A 20,618-nucleotide genomic window follows, 5' to 3' on the forward strand; every position below is an offset into this window, starting at 1 on the left:
TTAATTTTGCTCATTTCATTCTCAGAGACCACACCCTGTTGGATGGGAGGAAGAACTCTGAAGCTTGAGGCGGAAGCTTTGGCGCGGCCACCGACCTGACCATCTATGGTCACAAAACGCATAGAGCAAACAGGAAGTGGGGCACAAGTGTAAGATTTTCTCCACCTTCCCAGCCCTAGCCACGGAATCGAGCGAAGGCGAGCATGCCCAGACGCTCAAAGCCGGGCCTACTATATTAGTCTCCGCGACCGAATCCATTGCTTTTCTGTACCACAGACAGGGAAACCAAGGCTTGCACGCCCAGCGAGGGGCAAAATTTGGCCCCAGTCTCCCTCCTCCCCCCCACCATCAGATACGGAGTCTCAGAGCCTTCTAGCCCCACTGTTGTTCCCTGAACCTCTTCCGGACTGAGGCTAAAAACAAAACAAAACAAAACAAAACAAAAAACAAAACAAAACAAAACAAAACAAAACAAAACAAAAAAACCAAAAACGGATCCGCCTCAGTCACTGAACACAAATTGATAGGAGAAGCAGCCACTCATCTGTCCTTCTTTGTGGAGGTGGGGCTTGGATAAGAACTCTAGCTCCTTATTGGTCTGGGCATCGGGGCGCGGCCAACCGTGGGCACGCCCCTTCTCCGAGTCTTTCCCCCCCCCTTCCTTGGGGGCGGAGCCCTATTCCAAGCGCTCTTAGGCTGGATTCTCTCTCCGGTGGCGGGGAGTTAGGGCGGAGTCACGAGCCAAGCGGCCAAACTTCTTCCTCTCTCCGGGGCTAGCGTTACAGCCGGTGGCTCATTTCCGGTGGGGGTGCCGCGCCCAGTGAGGGCCCGGAAGTGGGTCGCGCGAAGACCGCTGGGCGGTTCTTGCCGGAAGTGGAGAGCGGCTGATCGCAGTCCGGAGGTGAGGCGGAACTCTTAAGGTGAGGGTTGGTGGTTGGTTAAGGATTGGGGTGGTCTTTGGGGCCCACCGGGTCCTGGCCGTTGGTAACCGCCTTGTAAGCCTGCGCGTGTTTGAGGAGTCCTGCTGAAAGGGTCGGGATTGGGGCCCTTTGGCCATCCCGGGCTCCTGGGTGCGGTCTCTTGAGGTGGGGCTGGGGTACCAGATTGAGACGGGAGGTTCTGGGGAAGCCACTTTGCCCTGGATTTCGCAGTTCTGCCAATCAGCCTCCGTGGAGGCCTGATTCCGAAAGGCATCCTAACTAACTGAATGGAACCAGTGAGACCTTAGAATTTCCTTCTGATCGGGTTTTATTCCCATTGCTCGGATGGGTAACTTGATCTCGGAGAAGAAAAGAATCTGGTTTTAGAGAGGGGTTTCCAGTTCCAGAGCCTTCCCACAGTCATTTCCTTGGAACCTCTCTTAACTTTCGATCTGGGCAGCTGCAGGTTAAAGGCTATCTGGTATGTAGAACTAAAAAAAAAAAGTTAAAAATTTGGAATGCCTGTTAAAATTTAACGTAGGCTAGTAAGCTCTGAATTTACGTTCAGTGAGCTCCCTTGACTCTTAGACTGCCACTATTAACTCGGAATGCAAGCTAACTTTATGGGAGGTGCTGTCCACTTCTGGATCTGAAGTCAGTTGATTCAGGTTGGGTCTGGCACAGTTGCCAAGTGCCCGTAGGATTGCTGTGTTTATTCCGCGTTGGCAATATGGAAGATTTCATTGAATACAGCTTTGAAAAGTCTAGTCCTTGCCCCCGTCGAGTTAACAGTGAAAGACAGTTAAGTGGTGAGGGTGCCGGGGAAGGATGCAGCAAGGGAGTCAGAAATGTTTTTGAAAGACCAAGAGGGAGATGAGAATATATTAGATAGAGGTTAGTATCAGAACTGTCAGCTATAACTCTTTGTACTGCTTTCCCTTGAAGTGAAAATCCAGCGTTAGGGTAGCACATTCATCATTTGCCAAGCATTTATTGGACCTCAGTATGTATGAAAACATATTAGCTTAGGCATTTAGCCCTTGTGGTTAGGAATACGCTTGTTCTCTCGTGGGGTGTACAGTATGGGAGGGGTCAACAAATCTAGGGTGGCTGAGTGTGTGCACTGTGTGAGCACAAAGCTCCTGAGAACATGAGAACCATCTGAGCCACACTTCTAGGCAGAAATGAGGAACTTGAGTGTTTAAAGTTTTTCTTAGGTGTATAATGAGCCTAGGAAAAGGATTTCTAGGCGGAGTACTATAGATGGAAAGGCATAGAAACCTAGGCATGTGAAAAGACAGTGACTAGTCAACCTTGTGGTTCGAGTATTACTTGGAGAAGTGGAGAAAATGAGAGGTTGTGGAGTCAAATAGGGAGGCCCTTGGAAGCATGCTAAAGAATTTGGATTGTAGCCTGGAGGACATGGGAATACTTTGAAGGGTTTTCCCACTTGGCAGAATGGGAAGGGACTAGATACTGGAGTAGACCAATATTTAAAAGCTGTTGCTGTGTCATGGCTTGAGCTGGAGAGGGGAAGTGGAAATGACCCAGAGGGGTTGTGTTTGGGCAGTATTAAACTGGAATCTTGGCCATATGTGGTAGTGTGTGTCATGTCAGCACCTGGAGTTTGAGGCAGGAGACTCACAAGCTGAAGCCTGGGGCAGATCTCAAGGCTGGAATCTAAGGAACTGGTAGCTTGTTATTTATAGTAGTGAAGAAATAGTTGTAGTTTAGAAATTGTTGCTGTTCTAGCCTAAGATCCTGATGGTACCATTCAGATAAGGAATATAAAAAGTTTGTTGGAAAGAGGAGTAAAACTGTGAAGTGGCAAAGAAAACCACAATCTGGACCCTTCTGGGTACTAGTCCCCCTAGGCACAGATGTGTAATGTGATGGTCTAGCCAGGGCAAATTGCAAAGGTGTGGCAGAAGAGGATTTGGTCTTTACTGCTCAGGCCTGGAGTTTGGTAGGAACTGGGATGTCTGGGTGGGGTGTCTGGTAGGTTATTAGGGGCTTTGGATGTTTTAATCTGAATGTGCTTGGATTTTATTTTGTAGCTGTCGGTTTACTAATCGAGTTGCTGTAGCCCAGCCTGCAGAACTTTATGTAGGCACTTCCTACTTTGCAGAAATACTCTGTAGGTCAACGGAGCATACTTAATGACTCAGAGAAGTTTAATAAAATTGGTAGCAATGAAAGTACTTATGGGGCTGGAGAGATGGCTCAGTGGTTAAGAGCACTGACTGCTCTTCCAGAGGTTCTGAGTTCAATTCCCAGCAACCACATGGTGGCTCACAACCTTCTGTAATGGGATCCGATGCCTGATTCTGGTGTTCTGTCTGAAGACAGCGACACTTTACTCATATACTTAAAATAAATAAATCTTTAAAAAAAAAAAAAAAAGAAAGTACTTATGTATACCTTAACTCTGCAGACCAAGTGGTAGGTACTAGAGACTTCTCCCAGTGCAGCTGGCTTTGAGGAGACAGTGTGCGAGAAATGTTTCCATCCTGAGGGGGATTTTTTTCAACCATGTTCATGGTAGTGCATGAATTTTTTTTTTTTTTTAAACAGAGGCTGACTGGTTTAAAAGAATGACTTCATTTTAGTTTTCTGTGAAACTAAGTACAAGGTTCATTTTGCTTAAAAAAGCAAATACAAAGCGTTATTGGAAGTAAAACCCTTTGGCTTGAAATTTAATGCTGAGATTTGAAGCCTGAGGACCATATCTTACCAATGGTTGTGATTATTGCTTTAAATATCATCGGTTTATCTACCATTGACCTGTCTTCTGTACCTAACACTCCAGCTTCTGTACCATAGTGAATCTTTTAAGTTCTTGAAAACAAATAGTTGTTTCACTCCTTTGTCCATTATTCTCACTGAGTTCATAATCCCAAAGAACCAAGTCTACATTTCTTTTCCAGCTTACCAGTCCTCCACAATTAGACTTTTACATGTTGTATTGTGCTGTGTTGCATTGTGTTGTACTATGTTTCATTTTGGAAGTGTTCTCTGTTCAACCAGGACCTTGTGCTTGGTTGCCTACCAGTGAGCTGTAGCACAGCCCCACTCAGACACTTGCCTAAATTAATTTTCAGACTTGACTTTCTAATTTAGATTTAGCATTTTATGTGAGTCATTTGTTCTCCCCTTATGCTTCTTATATTAGACCAGGGTGGTGTTTTTTTTTTTTTTTTCCCCCAGCTTTGGCACAGTTGACTTTCAGGGCTGTCCTGTAAGATGCTTGGCAGCATCTCTGGCCTCTATCTTGGATGCTGGTAGCACTTCCTTAGTCGTGATACCAAAAACGTCCTCAGACACTGCTAAATGTTTCCTGGAGGAGAACTGCTTAAGAAAACTTTGTGGGTAGGCTGGGGAGATGACTTATAATACAAAGGTTCCTACTGGTAAGTATGGCCCTTGAGTTCTATCCCTGGGACTCACATGGTGTAAGGAGAAAACTGACTCCTACAAGTTGTCCTCTGACCTCTACCCACATCCTGTAGCATGTAGGCATCCGTACACAGTAACTAAGTGTAATAGAAAACATAGCTATGTTCCTAGAGGGTCTGATTTCCTCAGCTAACATCTCTGAGGAGGCTGTGCAGCTGCACTTAGCACAGTGGACACACATTATAAGCACCATACTCTAACAAATAAATCATTGTTCTCATTGAGACACTGGGAAGTTAAGTTACTGTGCATTCGAGGAAGTCCCCGCCACCCTCTTAAGACCACTGTCTCAGTTATTTTTCTTTTTTTAACATTTTAAAAAAAATTTTACGCCGGGCGGTGGTGGCGTACGCCTTTAATCCCAGCACTCGGGAGGCAGAGGCAGGCGGATTTCTGAGTTCGAGGCCAGCCTGGTCTACAGAGTGAGTTCCAGGACAGCCCGGGCTATACAGAGAAACCCTGTCTCGAAAAACAAAAAACAAAAAACAAAAAACAAAAAACAAAAACAAACAAAAAAAAATTTACATATATGTACATCCCAAGTGCAAGTATGTACACCATATTCATGGTTACCCTGGAGGCCAGAAGAAGGAACTGGAGTTATAAACGGTTGTAACTGCCTGGTGTGGGGCTGGGAACCTCAGGGTCTTTTCTGAGAGCAGCAGCTGCTCATAACCACTGAGCCATCTCTCCAGTGCCTGACTTGCAATCTTTTAATAGAGAAAGGCCAATGATTGGCAGGAACTGGCAGCAAAGTTTGTGTTAGTTACCTGGCAAGTTAGCAGATTTGTCTCTCTCTGATATTATGGATATGTAGACTCCTGCTTTGATCATGTTCATGTTGCTAGCAGTTAGCCTGCTTGGGTTTAGTGGCTGGGGATTACAGAGTTGATAGTCTTGTAGTTTCTTCCTTTAAGTTAATATAACTTTAGCAGTCACCATAAAACTTTCTTCCTGATATACCGTTATGTAAACCCAATTACAAAAGTCAAAGCTCTAAAAATATTCCTCCGCTACAGTGCAGCTTTGTTTGCCTTCTATTACTAGACATGTGCCAAACTTTTCCATTTGGCTGGAAAATAGTTGAAATGTTTAATGGAAGGAATAAGCAGCCTAGCTATTTTTGTTTGAGGTTTTTTTTGGGGGGGAGAGTGTTTTTAGCTCTTTTCTTCCTCCAGAGGCCATTACACCTCCTGTATTTAATTAATTATAGACTTAGAATCGCAGATCTTTTCGTATCTATAGTTGTGGCTGAATCATGGCTAAGGATGGATATCATCTTTGAAAATATCTTTATGTTTTTGAGTTGGAAAGGTTGTTCTGTTAAAGTACCCACCCAGGCAGAAATCAGCAGTGCAGTTGTTTGTTACACAGCATAGACACAGGGAAGAAACCAGGGCCTGCTGAGTGTTCATAATGCTCTTCCGTCTAAAGGAGAGGGGGTTCATAGCCACCCAGAGTGAGCTGTTAGTCCCAAACCATTGAAACAGCTAGTGCCCAAGTCTGACTTCAGCCGAGGTGCTATAACTCGTTCACCTCACACTCCTAGAGTCTCAGAGGACCGTGGCAGAAGGGAATAGGAGCCAAGCCCTGATAACGACTTGGATTCCTTCCCTCCCTAGAAGATAGGCCTTTCTTTTCTCTTTTAATCTAATCCTCAGGTGGCAGTGACTTGGGCACTAAATGTCATTGGTTTCATCAGTGAAACCAAAATCTTAGAGAACAGTGGCTCCTGATTTGGGTTAGATTTAGATGACATCTTTACAGAGTTGATTCTTTGGTTTCTGGGTTAAGCCAGCTGTCTTAGAATTTCTGTTGTTACAACAAACAGTGTGACCAAAAAGCTAGTTAGGGAGGAATGGGTTTTTTTGGCTTATACTTCCACAACACTGTTGATCATTGGATGCTGGATTAAAGATGTTTTTCCTTTTCTTTCATTCTAAAACACTATACTTCTGTGTCAGAGTTTAGAAAAAATGGGGAATTTGCTGGAAACTATGTAATGTGCTAGCTATTGTAAATCTTATCTTTCGGGTTTTTTTCCCCTCAGTTCATTTAGTTGTTCCCCAAAATTACACTATAGATGTGTGGATAGAGATGGAATACTGCAGTGAATATCTTCATGTTACCACTTTTCATTTTCAGTATGTTATGATAGTTTATTTTTTTTTTTTTTTGGGTTTTTTGAGACAGGGTTTCTCTGTGTAGCCCTGGCTGTCCTGGAACTCACTCTGTAGACCAGGCTGCCTTGAACTCAGAAATCCGCCTGCCTCTGCCTCCCAAGTGCTGGGATTAAAGGTGTGCACCACCACTGCCCGGCTTCTTTTCTTCTTTTATTGGATATGTTCTTTATTTACATTTCAAATGTTATCCTCTCTCCACTTCTCCCCTCCAGAAACCCTCTATCCCATCCCCCTTCCCTTGCCTCTATGAGGGTGCTATTCCACACACCCACCTACCCACCCACTCCCACCTTCCCGCCCTGGCATTCCCCTACACTGGGGATATCGAATCCCACAGGACCAAGGGCCGCTCTTCCCGCTGTTGTCCAACAGGCCATTCTCTGCCATATATGTGGCCGGAACCATGGGTCCCTCCATGTGTACTCTTTGTTTAGGTTTTGATTTTGTTTTTGGGACAGGGTTTGTGTGGCCCTGGCTGTCCTGGTTTTCATTCTGTAGGCCAGGCTGGTCTCAAACTCAGAGACCTACCTGCCTCTGCCTCCCGAGTGCTAGGATTAAAGGTGTGCACCACTACTGCCCAGACAAGAGAAGAATTTTGTTTTCAGTTCCTTCTTTTTATTAATTCATACACAGCTACTTGTCTTCTGGTTTTTTGAAGTAGCCAGACAATACTTGCCACAGTAGTGCCTGTCAAAGTGGCTACCCATGAAAACTCCAGCACTACACTCATCAGTGGACATGCTCTCGAAGTTGGCTGATTCTGCCATTTTTATCCACCTTATAGTATTTCAGCACAGCCAACTTAAACCTTCTTCCTCTTATGCTGATTCTTCTTGGGAGTGGTGTAAGACTTCTTCCTTTTCTTACCACCATGAAGTCTCAACACAAGATGAAGGGTAGCCTCCTTCTGAATGTTGTAGTCAGACAAAGTACAGCCATCTTCCAGCGGTTTACCAGCAAAGATCAGCCTCTGCTGATCAGGAGCAATTCCTTCCTTATCCTGGATCTTGGCCTTTACATTTCCTATAGTGTCCGAGGGTTCACCCTTGAGCGTGATGGTCTTCCCCATAAGGGTCTTCACAAAAATATGCATTGTGGCTGTGGCTCCACCAACGATGGTGGATTGGAAAGGAGGCAAGAGGAGAGTTTTAAGATCAGTTGGTTCATTATGAATATAGGCTGACTTGGACAGTTGTTTTAATTTCTGTTTTGTATGAATTGATGACTTAGAACTTCCATGGGACAAAGTAGAAACCATTTCTCACTACTGGCTTATGGCCCCTTGAGTTGTGACCAGAGCTGCTGTACTAAGCCAGCCATGGCCTTCTGCATGAGTTAATGAATAGTAGGAAGTTGTTGGAATGAAGAGATTGAGAGGTTGCTAGTTGCTGGCATAGCTCAGTGGCACAGTGTCTGTGTAGGGCATACAAGGCCAGGCTCTGGTTCTATCCCTACCTAGTACTACAAAGTACAGAATGATGAAAATGATGAAAATGAAGCAGTTTTGGCAAGGGTCTCGAGCCATTTCTGGTTTTTCTGGTTTCAGACTGTAAAAGAAATTGCTGGAGAATCAAGCTCCTAGTTTCCTTCTACCCTGCATGGTGATGTCATGAAGCTTTTCTTGCCAGTGACTTGTAAACATCTCCAGTCTCAATCCTTTCCCAGGCTCTCTTTCTAAATACTTACTGGACATTTTTATTTAGAATTTTCATCTTCTCTTCAGACTCTGTACATCTAAGGCAGACATCATCTTTTTGCTGTAGCTAGAACCTGCTGCTTAATGCCACCATTCTCAGAAGGCCCCATACTTGTAACTTTAGACTTGTCCTTCTCTCCCTGTAGTGCTTTCAGTCAGGACCACAGTTAACCTTGTTCTCTGTCTGGTTCACACTCATGTGTGCCCTCCAAGGGCAGAGCTGAGAGCAGTGGGTGGAAGTTGCAGGGAGGCAAATTTGCCTCCATATAAGGAATACTTTGAGCTGTCTGAGTAGAATGGGCTGTCCCAGAAGCCTAGGGTTCTCTATCCCTCAAGGTGCTTGATCACAGGCTGCCCAACTAATTGCTAAGAATGTTGAAGGGACTATTCTGGCATCAAGTGGAGTTTTTATAAGGTGATTTCTACAGTTACTTTTAATCCCAAGAAGCTGATTCTATGGAAGGTAGCTTTGCTTCCCCTTTTGGGCAGGGAAACTATTTCATCCTTAAAAAAATATATCCCAGCACTTAATTCAGGTGCCAGTTCCTCAGTTGCCTAAAAGGGGATTGATTGTAGGTTAATTGATGATTTTCAGGTATCAATTGTTGTAGGGTTTTTTTTTTTCGAGGCAGGGTTTCCCAAGTGCTGGGGTTAAAGGCATGCGCTACCACTGGCTGGCCATTTTTTTGCTTTTTGTTTGAAATACCATTTTGATGAGTTGGGCACAGTAGCATGTCTTTAATCCCAATACTTCAGGCAGAAGCAACCAGATCTCTGTAAATTTGAGGCCAGTAGGTCTACACAGTGAATTTTGTGCCAGCCAATGCTACTTAGTAAGTCCCTGTTCCCTGCTCCCCAAAGTCTTTTGTAGTAGCCTTCATCTTTTCCTGAGCATTTTGGAGCAGCTTGATAGGTGAGCAGCCTCTCAGACCCTGATAGTTTCCCTTTTATTCAAGTCCTAGTCTGCTTACCAGATAGTACTTGTAAATGCTTTGCTTTCTTTCATCTGAATTCCTTTTGTCGTTTTCATACTTATGTCAAGGCAGATACTAGCTGGCTTTTCTAGGATATCTGACCCAGCTTGCTTAGCAGGCCTTATTTCCATACTGCATGCATTCTAGACTTTAAAAAAAAATTCTTTAAGTTTTGAAAAGGATTTATTTTTAATTTTATTGTTTTTGAGAAAAGGTCTTTTTCTGTGTAGTCCTTGCTGGCCGGGAACTCACTATATAGACCAGGCTGCTTCAAACTCATGTAGATCCCACCACCATGCCCCTCCTCCCCCAATATACGTGTGTGTGTGTGTGAGTGTGGGCTTGTAAGTGGGCTTGGAGAAATGGCTCAGTTTATTCCCCCACACAACGATTATTTATTTATTTATTTATTTATTTATTTATTTATTTATTTATTTTTGACAGAGTTTCTTTTGTGTAGCCCTGGCTCTTCTGGAACTCACTCTGTAGACTAGGCTGGCCTTGAACTCACAGTAATCAGCCTGCCTCTGCCTCCTGAGTGCTGAGATCAAAGATGTGCACCACCACTGGCCAGCTAAGTTTTTTTTTTTTTTAATTAAAGAAAACTTTATTTTTAACGTGTATAAGACGAGAATGGCTTGCTGGAATTGGTTGGTTCTCTTCCTGCCTTGTGGGTCCTGGGTATTGAACTCAGGTTGTCAGGCTTGTTGGCATGTACTTTACCTCTGTGCTATCTTGCCAGCCCTAAAATGACATATTCTAATAAGCAAAACTATTTACCTGTGTTACTTAGTTTCAAAATATCTATATAGTAATGTGATTTGTGTCTGAGAAAGCATTTATTTTTAGGTGAACATTATTTGTAAGATTTTATAAAAACAAGCAAAGAATTTTAAGGAGGAGAAAGAAACACATCCCTACAGAGTTGACAGAAGGGAAAGAGGCCAGGTCCATTTCAGATGTCAGTTGGTAGGGCCCACTCACATTTGTTCATTCATTGTCCAAAGATCCACTGTAACCTGTAATTTTTAGCCTCTGTTAATTTCCTGATGCTGGATTTACAAAGACAAGCCATGATCCCTGCCCTAGGGCAGCAAATTGCCTGTTGTTTCTTTCTTTTTCATCTATCCACCCATCTATTCATTCACCTACCTACCTACCAACCAATCTATTGATATATTGTGTGTGTTCATCTGTCTGTTTATCTGTCTGTTCGTGTCCCTGTACATCTGTGCAGAAGCATGGAGGTGAAAGGACAACTTGTAGGAGTTTTTTCCCCATTATGAGGGTTCCCAGAATCTAACTTGGGGCCTTAGGCTTGGTGGCAGGTATCCTTATTTGATGAGCTATCTCATATCCTTATATGATGAGCTATCTCATATCCTTATATGCTGAGCTAACTCATATCCTTATATGCTGAGCTATCTCATATCCTTATATGCTGAGCTAACTCATATCCTTATATGCTGAGCTAACTCATATCCTTATATGATAGGCTATCTCACCCACCTCTGCTTGTTGGTTATTGAGTGATCTTACGCCTCAGTGTGGTGGCAGAGATAAGTGGCATGGTATGGTACCAATGGAAGTACATAAATGGAGGTAGATGATAGCTTACCTGAGACTTAAAGGACAATGAGAGTTCCCGAGATGGAGCAAAGTGCAGCCACACAGGGCGGATAGCTTAATAAGTGAGAGAAGACATGGCTTTTTATGGAAATGCAAGTAAGTTGGTTGCTGAAGTGTGGTTAAGATAGGTGGGGTGAGAGGTCAGACCAGGTGAGGATAGGTGATAACGCAGGGCCAGATGATGGAAAGACTTATTTGGACTTTACCCTGAATGCTGTGTGGAATACCGAACAGTATTAAATAAGAACGTGGTAATGTTATGGGCCAGGGCAATAGTGCAGTAAGGGAAAGCTCATGCTGTACAAAACATATTGACTTGAGTTTGATTCTGGAACCCACGTTGGAAAAAAACTCCAGATGGATGCTGGGGCACATATCTGTAATCCAAGCATTCTTCCAGCAAGATGGGAGGCAGAGACAAGAGAATCAACCAAAGATCACATACACAGTGCAACCTCAAGAAACACTGAGACCCTGCCCCGAAACAAGGTTGAAGAGTCAACACCTGAATAGTTGTTCTTGGCCCCCCCTCCCACCAGTATCCACATCCACCCACACAAGATTTAAAAATACATATGTTTCCTAATTATATTTACATTTGACATAGCTGAAGAAAGGGTATATCGCTGAATTTCGGGGAGACTAGCTAGGAAGTTAGAGCAGTAACCAAGGCAAAGGCTAAGTGATTTTTTTCCCCCCCTGTGGGTTTTTTTTTTTGTTTGTTTGTTTGTTTGTTTTTAGTTAAAGTCAGGATGAAGGCAAGGGACATCTGTTCTTGAGGTATGCAAAAATAAAGCCTGTAGATGTGTTTATTTAACAGTGTTTCATGTAGCATTTGGGAGCTGTAGGTGTAGACAGGAGAATCAGTTTTGAGGCCATCCTGTCCTGTGTGAGACCCTGTCTCAAAACAAAACAACAGGAAGACCACTCTTGTTTACTATTTTATGGCTGAGTTTCCAGGTTGTTAGCTTGGGCAATTATGTGACTGCCAGCAGTGCTGGACCACTGAGACAGTGTGGAGAGGGCTTGGGAGAGCAGTGCTGGGGAAGATGAGGAATTGTATTTCAGTTTGAGGTGTCTTTGGGACTGCCAGGTTTAGATGTCTAAATGGAAACTGGATCTAAGATTCTGAATCCCAGAAGAATGGCTTGACTTGAATATGCTGCTCTGAGGTCTTTAACGGATAGGTGCTTGCAAGTGAGTTGGACGTGTTTCTATAGTAACACCAATTGAGGGCTAGGTAGAGTGGACATGATCACCCTGAGAGAGTGCGTAGGGTAAGAAGAGGTGTGTCTTGCTGGAAGTGGTGGCTCATACTTGTAATCTTGAGCACTGGGGAGGAAAGAGGCGTGCCATTTGGTTTGTCTTTGCTTTTGGACATTCTTTCCCATAACCTATCAAATCTCATTCTATTCCCACAAAACAAAAGAACAACAACCTCAAAATCCTGGTTGCTGCTCTATATTTGGTCAGTGGTAGGAGATTAGCTATAAATGGTAGTTTTATATCCAGGTTAGGTGGTTCATACCTGTATTTTTAGCATGTGGGAGGTAGAAACAGGAGGATTTGGAGTTCAGCACCTTCTTTAGCAACTTGGGAGTTAGAGGAAGATTTTTTTTTTAAATTATGTGTATTTGTATGAGTATCTGCATGTAAATATAAGTGTCCCCAGAGGCCAGAAGTCATTAGATCCCATGGAGTTGGAATTATAGGTGGTTGTGAGTTCTCTAAAGTGGGTACTAGGAACGAACTCAGGTCCTCTGAGAGGAGTACAAACATTTTTACCATTGATCCATCTTTTCAGTACCTAAAACTATTATTACTAAACTTTTTTTTTTTTGTAGTTTTTTTGAGACAGGGTTTCTCTGTGTAGCCCTGGCTGTCCTGGAACTCACTCTGTAGACCAGGCTGGCCTCAAACTCAGAAATCCGCCTGCCTCTGCCTCTCAAGTGCTGGGATTAAAGGCGCGTGCCACCACCACCCAGCAAAATAAATCTTAAGATAAAGTGACATTAGTTTTCACAGCTGTGGTAGCATGTACCATCCTACACTGTTTTGTATTTTCCATGTTAGCACTGGCCTCGCTGCCTGCCTTTATGTGCGACAGAGCATGTTGTATAGCAGAACTGAATGCTTTGCATGAATGGTAGCTTTGGGATTTAGTTTGTTCCCCTAGATTTACAGTGTGGATTACATGTGAGTCTGTCCTGGCCAGTACCCAGAATGGATCAAAGAGGCAGTATGGATATTGCTTGACGGTCTTGCTGCCCCAGGTCTGTTCCCTTGTGAGTAGGAATAGACCTAGAGGTTCCTGCTGCTGCTTTAGCTCAGGAAACAGAAAAGTTGGTTTCTTACGATATTATTATTATTTTCCCCCCACTGGTACTCTTAATAACATTCGGTGACAAGTGACTGGATTCAGAGAGATAGGACCTGCACATAGAGAAGAATCAACAGAGATTGTATTGTCTGGTTATAGAGCTGCTTATCTCCTGCACAGGGAGGCTAATGTGGAAGAGTGAGATACTCTGGCATGTTATCTGTCATTTTGGGGAGATTCTAATTGTCGTAGGAGTCGCTGAGTCCAGTCAGCTTCAGTTACTTGAATTACCTAGTGTTTTGATGAATCAGACTGTAAGTCAAGGCTTTAACTGAAATTCTACAATCACAGTTACCTTGTACTGTGTAGATAGGTAATGTTTCACACTTGGGTGTGTAGTCCAAGCAACTGTCAGACCTCTTGTTCTTCTGTGGTTTCATAATGTGTATAGGTTCATAAATAAATCCTGCACACCTTCAGCGTAAGCAGTCTGGTAGTGCGTGGTCTAGAAGGACGAGTGGAGTGGGATCAAGTTAGATGACCAGCCTTTTCTCCTCTTGGAGCTTACTCTCTAGCGTCTTAAACAGTGAATGAGCTGGCTCAGTAAGGTACTCTGAAAACTGTACAGCAGGCTTTCAGGTCTACGGTCTCCTTGGCTGCATATCCAGACCCCACCCATTCTCTTTTGAGCTTGGCTCAGATGGCAGCTTCCTGATACCCTTATCTGATCTCCCAGCTGATACATTCAGCCCGTCTCTGAAACTCCATGCCACTCTATCTGCAGCTTCCGTCACCTTGAGCTTTCCCTGTTTGTTTGGTGGCTATTAGTGTATAAGTTAAGTACCCTAGCCCCACCTTTGGTAAGAAGTTAGTGAGGGTGGTATTTAATCCTGGTATGTGATGTCCATTGCAGACAGGAAGTTGGGGGTGGGGTGGAAGCCACATTTAACATATAGCTTGGAGGAGGTTTGAATGTTAGCTTCTGTGGTGACTAGTGTGTGACTAGAGGCAAGTCATTAAATATTACTAAAAATTAAATTTCTATCTTTAAGCATATAGTAATTGGTTGAGGGTATGACTCAGTGGTAGAATGCTTACCTAACATTGATGAAGACCTGGGCTAAACCTCCCATCCCCAAAAAGGAGTATAGTAATTATCCAAAATAGTTCTAGGGAGGTTTAACATGAGAAAATATGTATGGCCTACTTTGTAAATTCTAAACTCGTACACAAATATTTGTTAGTATATACTAAGTCCTCAAGTATTTGAATAAGATTTGCATTATCGTACACTTTTTCCTGAGTAGTTTTCTTACTTAATGAAGTCTACATGGTTTTGCAAATACCCTAGATGACTTCCCCCTGTATTTTATTACTAAATTATCCTGTTCTACAGAATTTGGCATCTTTCTCACCTCATGTAGGTATAATATTAAAATAACATAAGACATTTGATCTGTTTTAGCAGGTGGAACATTATGGCTGACATGCAAAATCTTGTAGAAAGATTGGAGAGGGCAGTGGGCCGCCTGGAGGCAGTGTCACATACTTCTGACATGCACTGTGGCTATGGAGACAGTCCTTCAAAAGGTAAGCCAGCCCCAGTGGGGTGCTCTGTGTGATCCTGGCCTAGTTTTTCTGTCCTGGTGAACTTTTTTCTTTGGAGCTCACCTCCCAGACTTAGTGTCGGTAGTTCATCTTCTGTGAGCAGATAAGGAAGGAAGTGACTTGGTGCAGACCTCCATGTGGTTAAGTAATTTTAACACAAGAACTTCCTGCCTGTGTGATGTTTCCTGTCCTTTCTTTAGCAGAATGACGCTAGTCATTCTGTCAAATGACAAGTGATACTAGTTTCTTCTTTCTAAGTGATTTGGCCAATTAGCCATTTTGCCTATACATCAGCCAAACAGAGACGGTTAGAGATGAAAGGGATCTTGGAGGAGCTTCATGTTTATTTTCAGTTTATAGATGAGGAACATTAAGCTCAGAGAGTAAGGATGTCACAGATTCAGTTAGTGATGGGATTAAGAGACAGCTCTGCTGCTGCCTGACTCCTGCTCTAGTTTTCTGTGCACTGTGTCTCATTGGCTTTTCACTTTCAAGAACGATCTCTGTCTGGGGACATGGCTCATTGAGTTAAATGGTTGCCGCACAAGCTTGAGGACCTGAGTTCAGATCCACAGAACCCTCTTTACCCTGAACACAGTAGCCTGTGTCTATAGTCCCAGTGCTCCTATGTCGAGAGGGGAGGCAAGGACAGGAGACTCCTGGAAGCTTATGGCCCAGTTAGCCATGTGTGTGCAGTAGCGAACAAGAAGGGATGCCGTGTCAGAGTAGAAGACAGAAGGACTAATACCCGAAGTTGTCCTCTGATGACCACATAAGTGCCAGTACATATCACGTCCATTTTTTTAATCCTTCTGGTGCATGAGTGATTCTTCCTATTGTGTGTGTTTGCCTTCCCCAGGAGCAGTTCCGTATGTGCAAGCATTTGACTTGCTGCTTGCCAATCCCGTGGCAGAATACTTGAAGATGAGTAAGGAGATTGGGGGAGATGTGCAGAAACACGTAAGGATGTGGGGCCTTTCTTTTTCCTCCTATCTAAGGACTGGAAGCTTTTCTTCACATCTCCTTCACCCTCAGCGTAGGAGCCCCCTGGGAGCCACTTGACTCCTTTTCTTCTACCTTCATTGGTCCAGGAACAGAAATGGGGTTCATTTGTCTAGGCCTCCTGTTTTACTACACATTCTGTGTGTTTCTTTTATGACAAAGCTGCTTTGGTCATAAAATACAGCTGTGTTCATCTTTGTGGTGAAGGTCCTAGCAGTCTTACCTTAATGTTACATAAGGAAGCAGAGGGTGGCTTATTCAAAAGAATCACTCTCATGACTTAGCATCTATAAAACTGTGCATGGTACTTATTAGTTATGCTAATACGGATACTTTCACATTTAGCCCCTGTGAGAATGAAGTAGGCAATGACAGATGCCTGTCCTCCCACTTCCCCTCATGCTCTGCCTCCTACACTCACCACCACCTGCCTCCCACACTCACAGACACTCTGCATCTCCTCTGGGGCCCTGCACTGTTTGCTGATGCACTGAATCACCATGTATAAACGGTAATCATATTAGGGTCTTTCTAACTGACCCTGACCCCCGTGTACACTAGCTGTTGGCAGTGTCTGAGAGGTGTGAGCTCTGTGGAGCAGTGCTGGGACTTTCCATTGGTGGGGGAATGGTGCTGTACTTTTTATTTCAGACAGTTGTATAACATTTGAAAACAAATTTAAGCAACCTTTAAAAAAAAAATTCTATGTATCTGGGTGTTTTCCCTGCAGGTATGTCCCGATACCAGCTGTGTGCATGGTGCCCAGAGAGGTCAGAAGAGGACATTGAATCCCCTAGAAGTAGAGTTACAGATGGTGTGAGCCTTGATGGGTGCTGGGAACCAATTCTGGGTCCCTTGAAAGAACAGCTGGTACTCTTAACTGCTGAGTCCTCTCCAGCCCCTTGAAAAATTTTTTTTAAAACATGTGTCATTTTTATCTCTGAAAGTACAAATCCAGCTACAGTGTGGTTGCTCCTGCCTGTCATCCTAGTCTCGGGAGACTATGGCAGGAGGATGTCACACGTTTAAGACCCTGACTCAAAACATCAAAAAATAAAATAAGGAGCTGGAGAGATGCTCTTGGCAGATGGCTTGAGTTCTCTTCCCAGCACCCACTTCAGGTGCTTCACAGTAATTCACAGCTCCAGTTCAGGGGATCTGATACCCTCTGCTGGCCTATGTTAGGATCTGCACAGAGACAAATGAATAAAAATTAAAGTAAATTTAAGCAAATTTACTTGGGGCTGGGGTATATTATTACCTCAGTGGTAGAATATTTTTGTATGATTCATAGAGCCTTGGATTCTATCCCTAACACCTCAAAAAACAAACAATCCCCCAAACAAAAACCCAAACTGATAGATCCCAAAGTACTTCATATGAACTTACTGACTTGCCTTCACCTAAGACGGGTTATTTTCATTTCCAGTTCTGGCTATCTGTCCTTGACAATTCCAACAGGAACAGTAGTAAACGTGATTCTGGTATCAGTCCCTGAACTCTGAAATGCATGAGGCAGACAACATGGAGGGCTAGGATACCACCAGGGTCTGTGGGTATGGACGTTTCAGATTATACTTACATGTCACGTGTCATGAACACCAGATTGTTTTTCCCTGCAGGCGGAGATGGTCCACACAGGCCTGAAGTTGGAGCGAGCTCTCCTGGTTACAGCTTCTCAGTGCCAGCAGCCAGCCGGTGTAAGTTTACTAGATACTTTAGTTTCTTCTGATGTTCAGGGCAAAAAGGGGCTGTCACAACATATTACAGTAACACACAGTAATGTACAGACATAAAAACAGCCTCAAGTGCCCCATGGGACTGTGCCTTGGGTAGTTACCAGTCTCCAATGACTTCTTGTTTCCTGTCATCTTGTCCATTACTTTAGTTGCCCCTGGGATGTCGCTGCTTCCTTCTGTCAGGAGACAGAGGCAGCTCTGGTGTTTGACGGGCGGGCGGCAAGGCTGTGGTGGGGATGCTAAGCTTGTGAAACTGGGGCTCCCTTCATCCTTTAACCTCCCTTTAACTCTTATTCAACGTTTTCTGCTACGTGATATAGAAAGTTAAGTTAGAGAAGTGAGAGCTTTCTCAGAAGGAAAGATAATTAGCTTGTCTTAGGCCTCCCTGGTCACAGAAGATGCTAAACAAGTCTTCCTGCTAGGACTGAAATAAATAAAATCCTCGATCCGTGTCATGCTTAAGTCTGTGAAAACAATGTGGATAATTTAAATAGATCTTGAGCGAAGAGAATGTTTTATCTCAGTCTTTTCTCCCAGTTCATACTTTCCCAGATGAATACAACAGCTGAGGTATTGCCATGTTTTAGACCAGTGTTAGCAAAACTACAGACTGCAGGCTGATCTTATCCTCCTCCTGTATATGGAAATGAAGTTTTTTTTGGAACAAATATTCACTGATTAGTACTTTAGAGATGTGTTCACACTTCTTGTTAGACTGTGTGCACACTGGCCCTGAGAACTGACATGGTTAGGAAACCTGGTTTTGAAGGGAGGATCAAAAAATGGGAACACAAGGCTCATCCATTTCACTAAGTGGCTTTGAATGGCAGCATCACGGACTGCATTTGAATCATCAGACCTCTGCTCAGCAGCTGCCGTGTGGCTCAGGGTGCATTGAGGACAAAGGAGAACTCAGACAAAGAAAGCCCTGGCCTTTGAAAAATTAACAGAAAAACAAGCACCAGGTTTGGTAGTATACCTTTAATCCTAGCATCTAGGATGTGGAGACAGAAATCAGGAGGAGTTAAAGTCATCCTTGGCTACATAAAGAGCAGTCTGGACTGCATGAGACCCTGTCTTACAGAGAAACAAGGGAAAGGAATGGAAGACATACATGGGTCTGGGGATAGTCTGCAGTGTTGTATGGCAAGGTATCTAGATTGCTTATATCGACATAGACACAGCAGCTTGTGGCAGCTGGGGTAAAAAGCTGCCATATGAAGCTAAAGCTAAAAGCTCATAAGTGGAAAAAGAACATAAGGAACAAAAACAAGCTGTAGCTTCTATTAGTGGATCAGAAAAGAGACAAGTGGCCTGGAGGGAGGGAGGGAGGGAGGGAGGGAGGGAGGGAGGGAGGGAGGGGCTTTTCTGGTATAGAGTATAGGTCCTGAGCACAATGTAGCCATATGATTCAAGGTGGGGTGGATACAAAGTTTTACCTTAGTGTCCATTATAGGCCAGAAAAAATTTTCCCATTGCCAGGTCTTTGGTTTCATGGTTATAATTTCAACACTTGGGAGCTGAGGCAGGAGTATTCTGGATTCTAGGCTGCATAGAATATTGTTCTATAAACCGCAGAGGGGAAATGCTTGCCTTCAGAGTCAAGAGTTGATCTGCATATGTAGTTTTTTTAGGAATACTAATCACAGTCATTTCCCATCTCTCCTAGAATAAGCTTTCTGATTTGTTGGCACCGATCTCGGAGCAGATCCAAGAAGTTATAACCTTCCGGGAGAAGAACCGAGGCAGCAAGTTTTTCAATCATCTATCAGCTGTCAGCGAAAGCATCCAGGCCCTGGGCTGGGTGGCTCTGGTAAGAGGGAAGGGAGGGGAGGGTGTAAGCAGGGAAGGAGATAGGCTGCGGGGCCTCTCTGTCACGGGCTGCTTTTTCCTCCACAGGCTGCAAAACCTGGTCCTTTTGTAAAAGAGATGAATGATGCGGCCACGTTTTACACAAACCGAGTCCTCAAGGAGTACAGAGATGTGTGAGTATAGTCTTTCCCCACGGAGCAGGACAAATGTAGCTGTTACCTCCTGGAGTGACCTCTGTGTTTGTCTTCTCACTTCAAGGCTGTTTCCTGGAAGCTTGGTAGATCCCAACTCATAGAAAGTGCATTTACAAGCAGAAAGTGTTTCTGCTTCCATTTCCTTTCCACTCTGAATGTCAGGTGCTCTTTAGTTTCCTAGTCCTTACCTTCCTAGGCTTAGGGGGTTATGTTGGAGGTAACATGGATTAATGCTCTGTAAGTTGCTTTTTTAAAAAAATTACTGTATTGTTATTATGTGTATGGGTTTCTTTTTCTTTTCTTTTTTTTCTTCTTTTTTTTCTTTTTTTGCTTGGGTGTAAATCTATGCACTATGGGCATGCCTGATGCCTTCAGAAGCCAGAAGAGAGCTTTGGGTCCTCTGGAACTAGAGTTACAGATCTTGTGAGATACCATGTGGATGCTAGAAATTGACTCCGGGTCCCCTGGAAGAGCAGCCACTGCTCTTAATTACTTAGCCATCTCTCCAGGTCTTTAAGTTGCTTGTTTGCATCACATCTTGTTCTTCTGTTGCTGTGTCTCAATAGTGCTATGGCAAAGGGGACAGTCGGGCTTAATGAGAAAATTATTTTGTATGTTCATGTGTTCAGGTAAACAGACAGGCTGCCTAGCCAACACTGGTATGAAGAAAGGGAGTCATTGTGTTCTGACCGCATAATCATGCTAGTCCTAAGTGACTTCTCCATTGCTAATTTTGAACTGGAGTGACACTTAGCTCAATAACTACTATCCAGACATCAGCAGACATTTGTTGAAGTTATTTAAGAAATAAGCCTTCATTTGTATGTAATGTGTCCCACAGCACCACACACTTTTAAAAGTCCTTCTAGATGCTTGGAATTACACATACCCTGTTTGGAATTTACCCTATCATTTTATAGCTGAAGAAACTAGATCTTGGGCTAAGTAATCACAGAATTTTCCAGCTAACATTTAGAAAAAAAGGATTATTCTAGACATAAGGCAGTGTATCTTCTATAATAAATGCTGATTGTTGCCCTTTCTTTCTTTCTTTCTTTCTTTCTTTCTTTCTTTCTTTCTTTCTT

The 20,618-nt window shown here is 43.5% G+C and overlaps 1 protein-coding gene and 1 pseudogene across 4 annotated transcripts in view; one reads left to right on the forward strand and one right to left on the reverse strand.

Annotated features, from left to right (window-relative positions):
• The first annotated feature begins 657 nt into the window (after window positions 1-657).
• Cap1 (cyclase associated actin cytoskeleton regulatory protein 1) overlaps window positions 658-20,618 on the forward strand; it is a 27,213-nt gene continuing 7,252 nt past the window's right edge. The window contains exons 1-6 of one of the 4 annotated variants that reach the window (XM_028773842.1): window positions 658-901; window positions 14,644-14,768; window positions 15,646-15,746; window positions 17,411-17,488; window positions 19,197-19,340; window positions 19,427-19,512. In XM_028773842.1, coding sequence (XP_028629675.1) covers window positions 14,657-14,768; window positions 15,646-15,746; window positions 17,411-17,488; window positions 19,197-19,340; window positions 19,427-19,512 — 521 coding nt within the window. In that variant the 5' untranslated portion in view covers window positions 658-901; window positions 14,644-14,656. Of the gene's footprint in view, window positions 921-14,643; window positions 14,769-15,645; window positions 15,747-17,410; window positions 17,489-19,196; window positions 19,341-19,426; window positions 19,513-20,618 lie in introns of all 4 variants that reach the window. The other 3 variants (XM_028773843.1, XM_028773841.1, XM_028773839.1) reach the window with 3 other exon arrangements.
• LOC114626438 lies at window positions 7,193-7,652 on the reverse strand (annotated as a pseudogene).

The sequence above is a fragment of the Grammomys surdaster genome, unplaced genomic scaffold (assembly GCF_004785775.1).
Source record: "Grammomys surdaster isolate TR1022 unplaced genomic scaffold, NIH_TR_1.0 235, whole genome shotgun sequence".
Classification (NCBI taxonomy): domain Eukaryota; kingdom Metazoa; phylum Chordata; class Mammalia; order Rodentia; family Muridae; genus Grammomys; species Grammomys surdaster.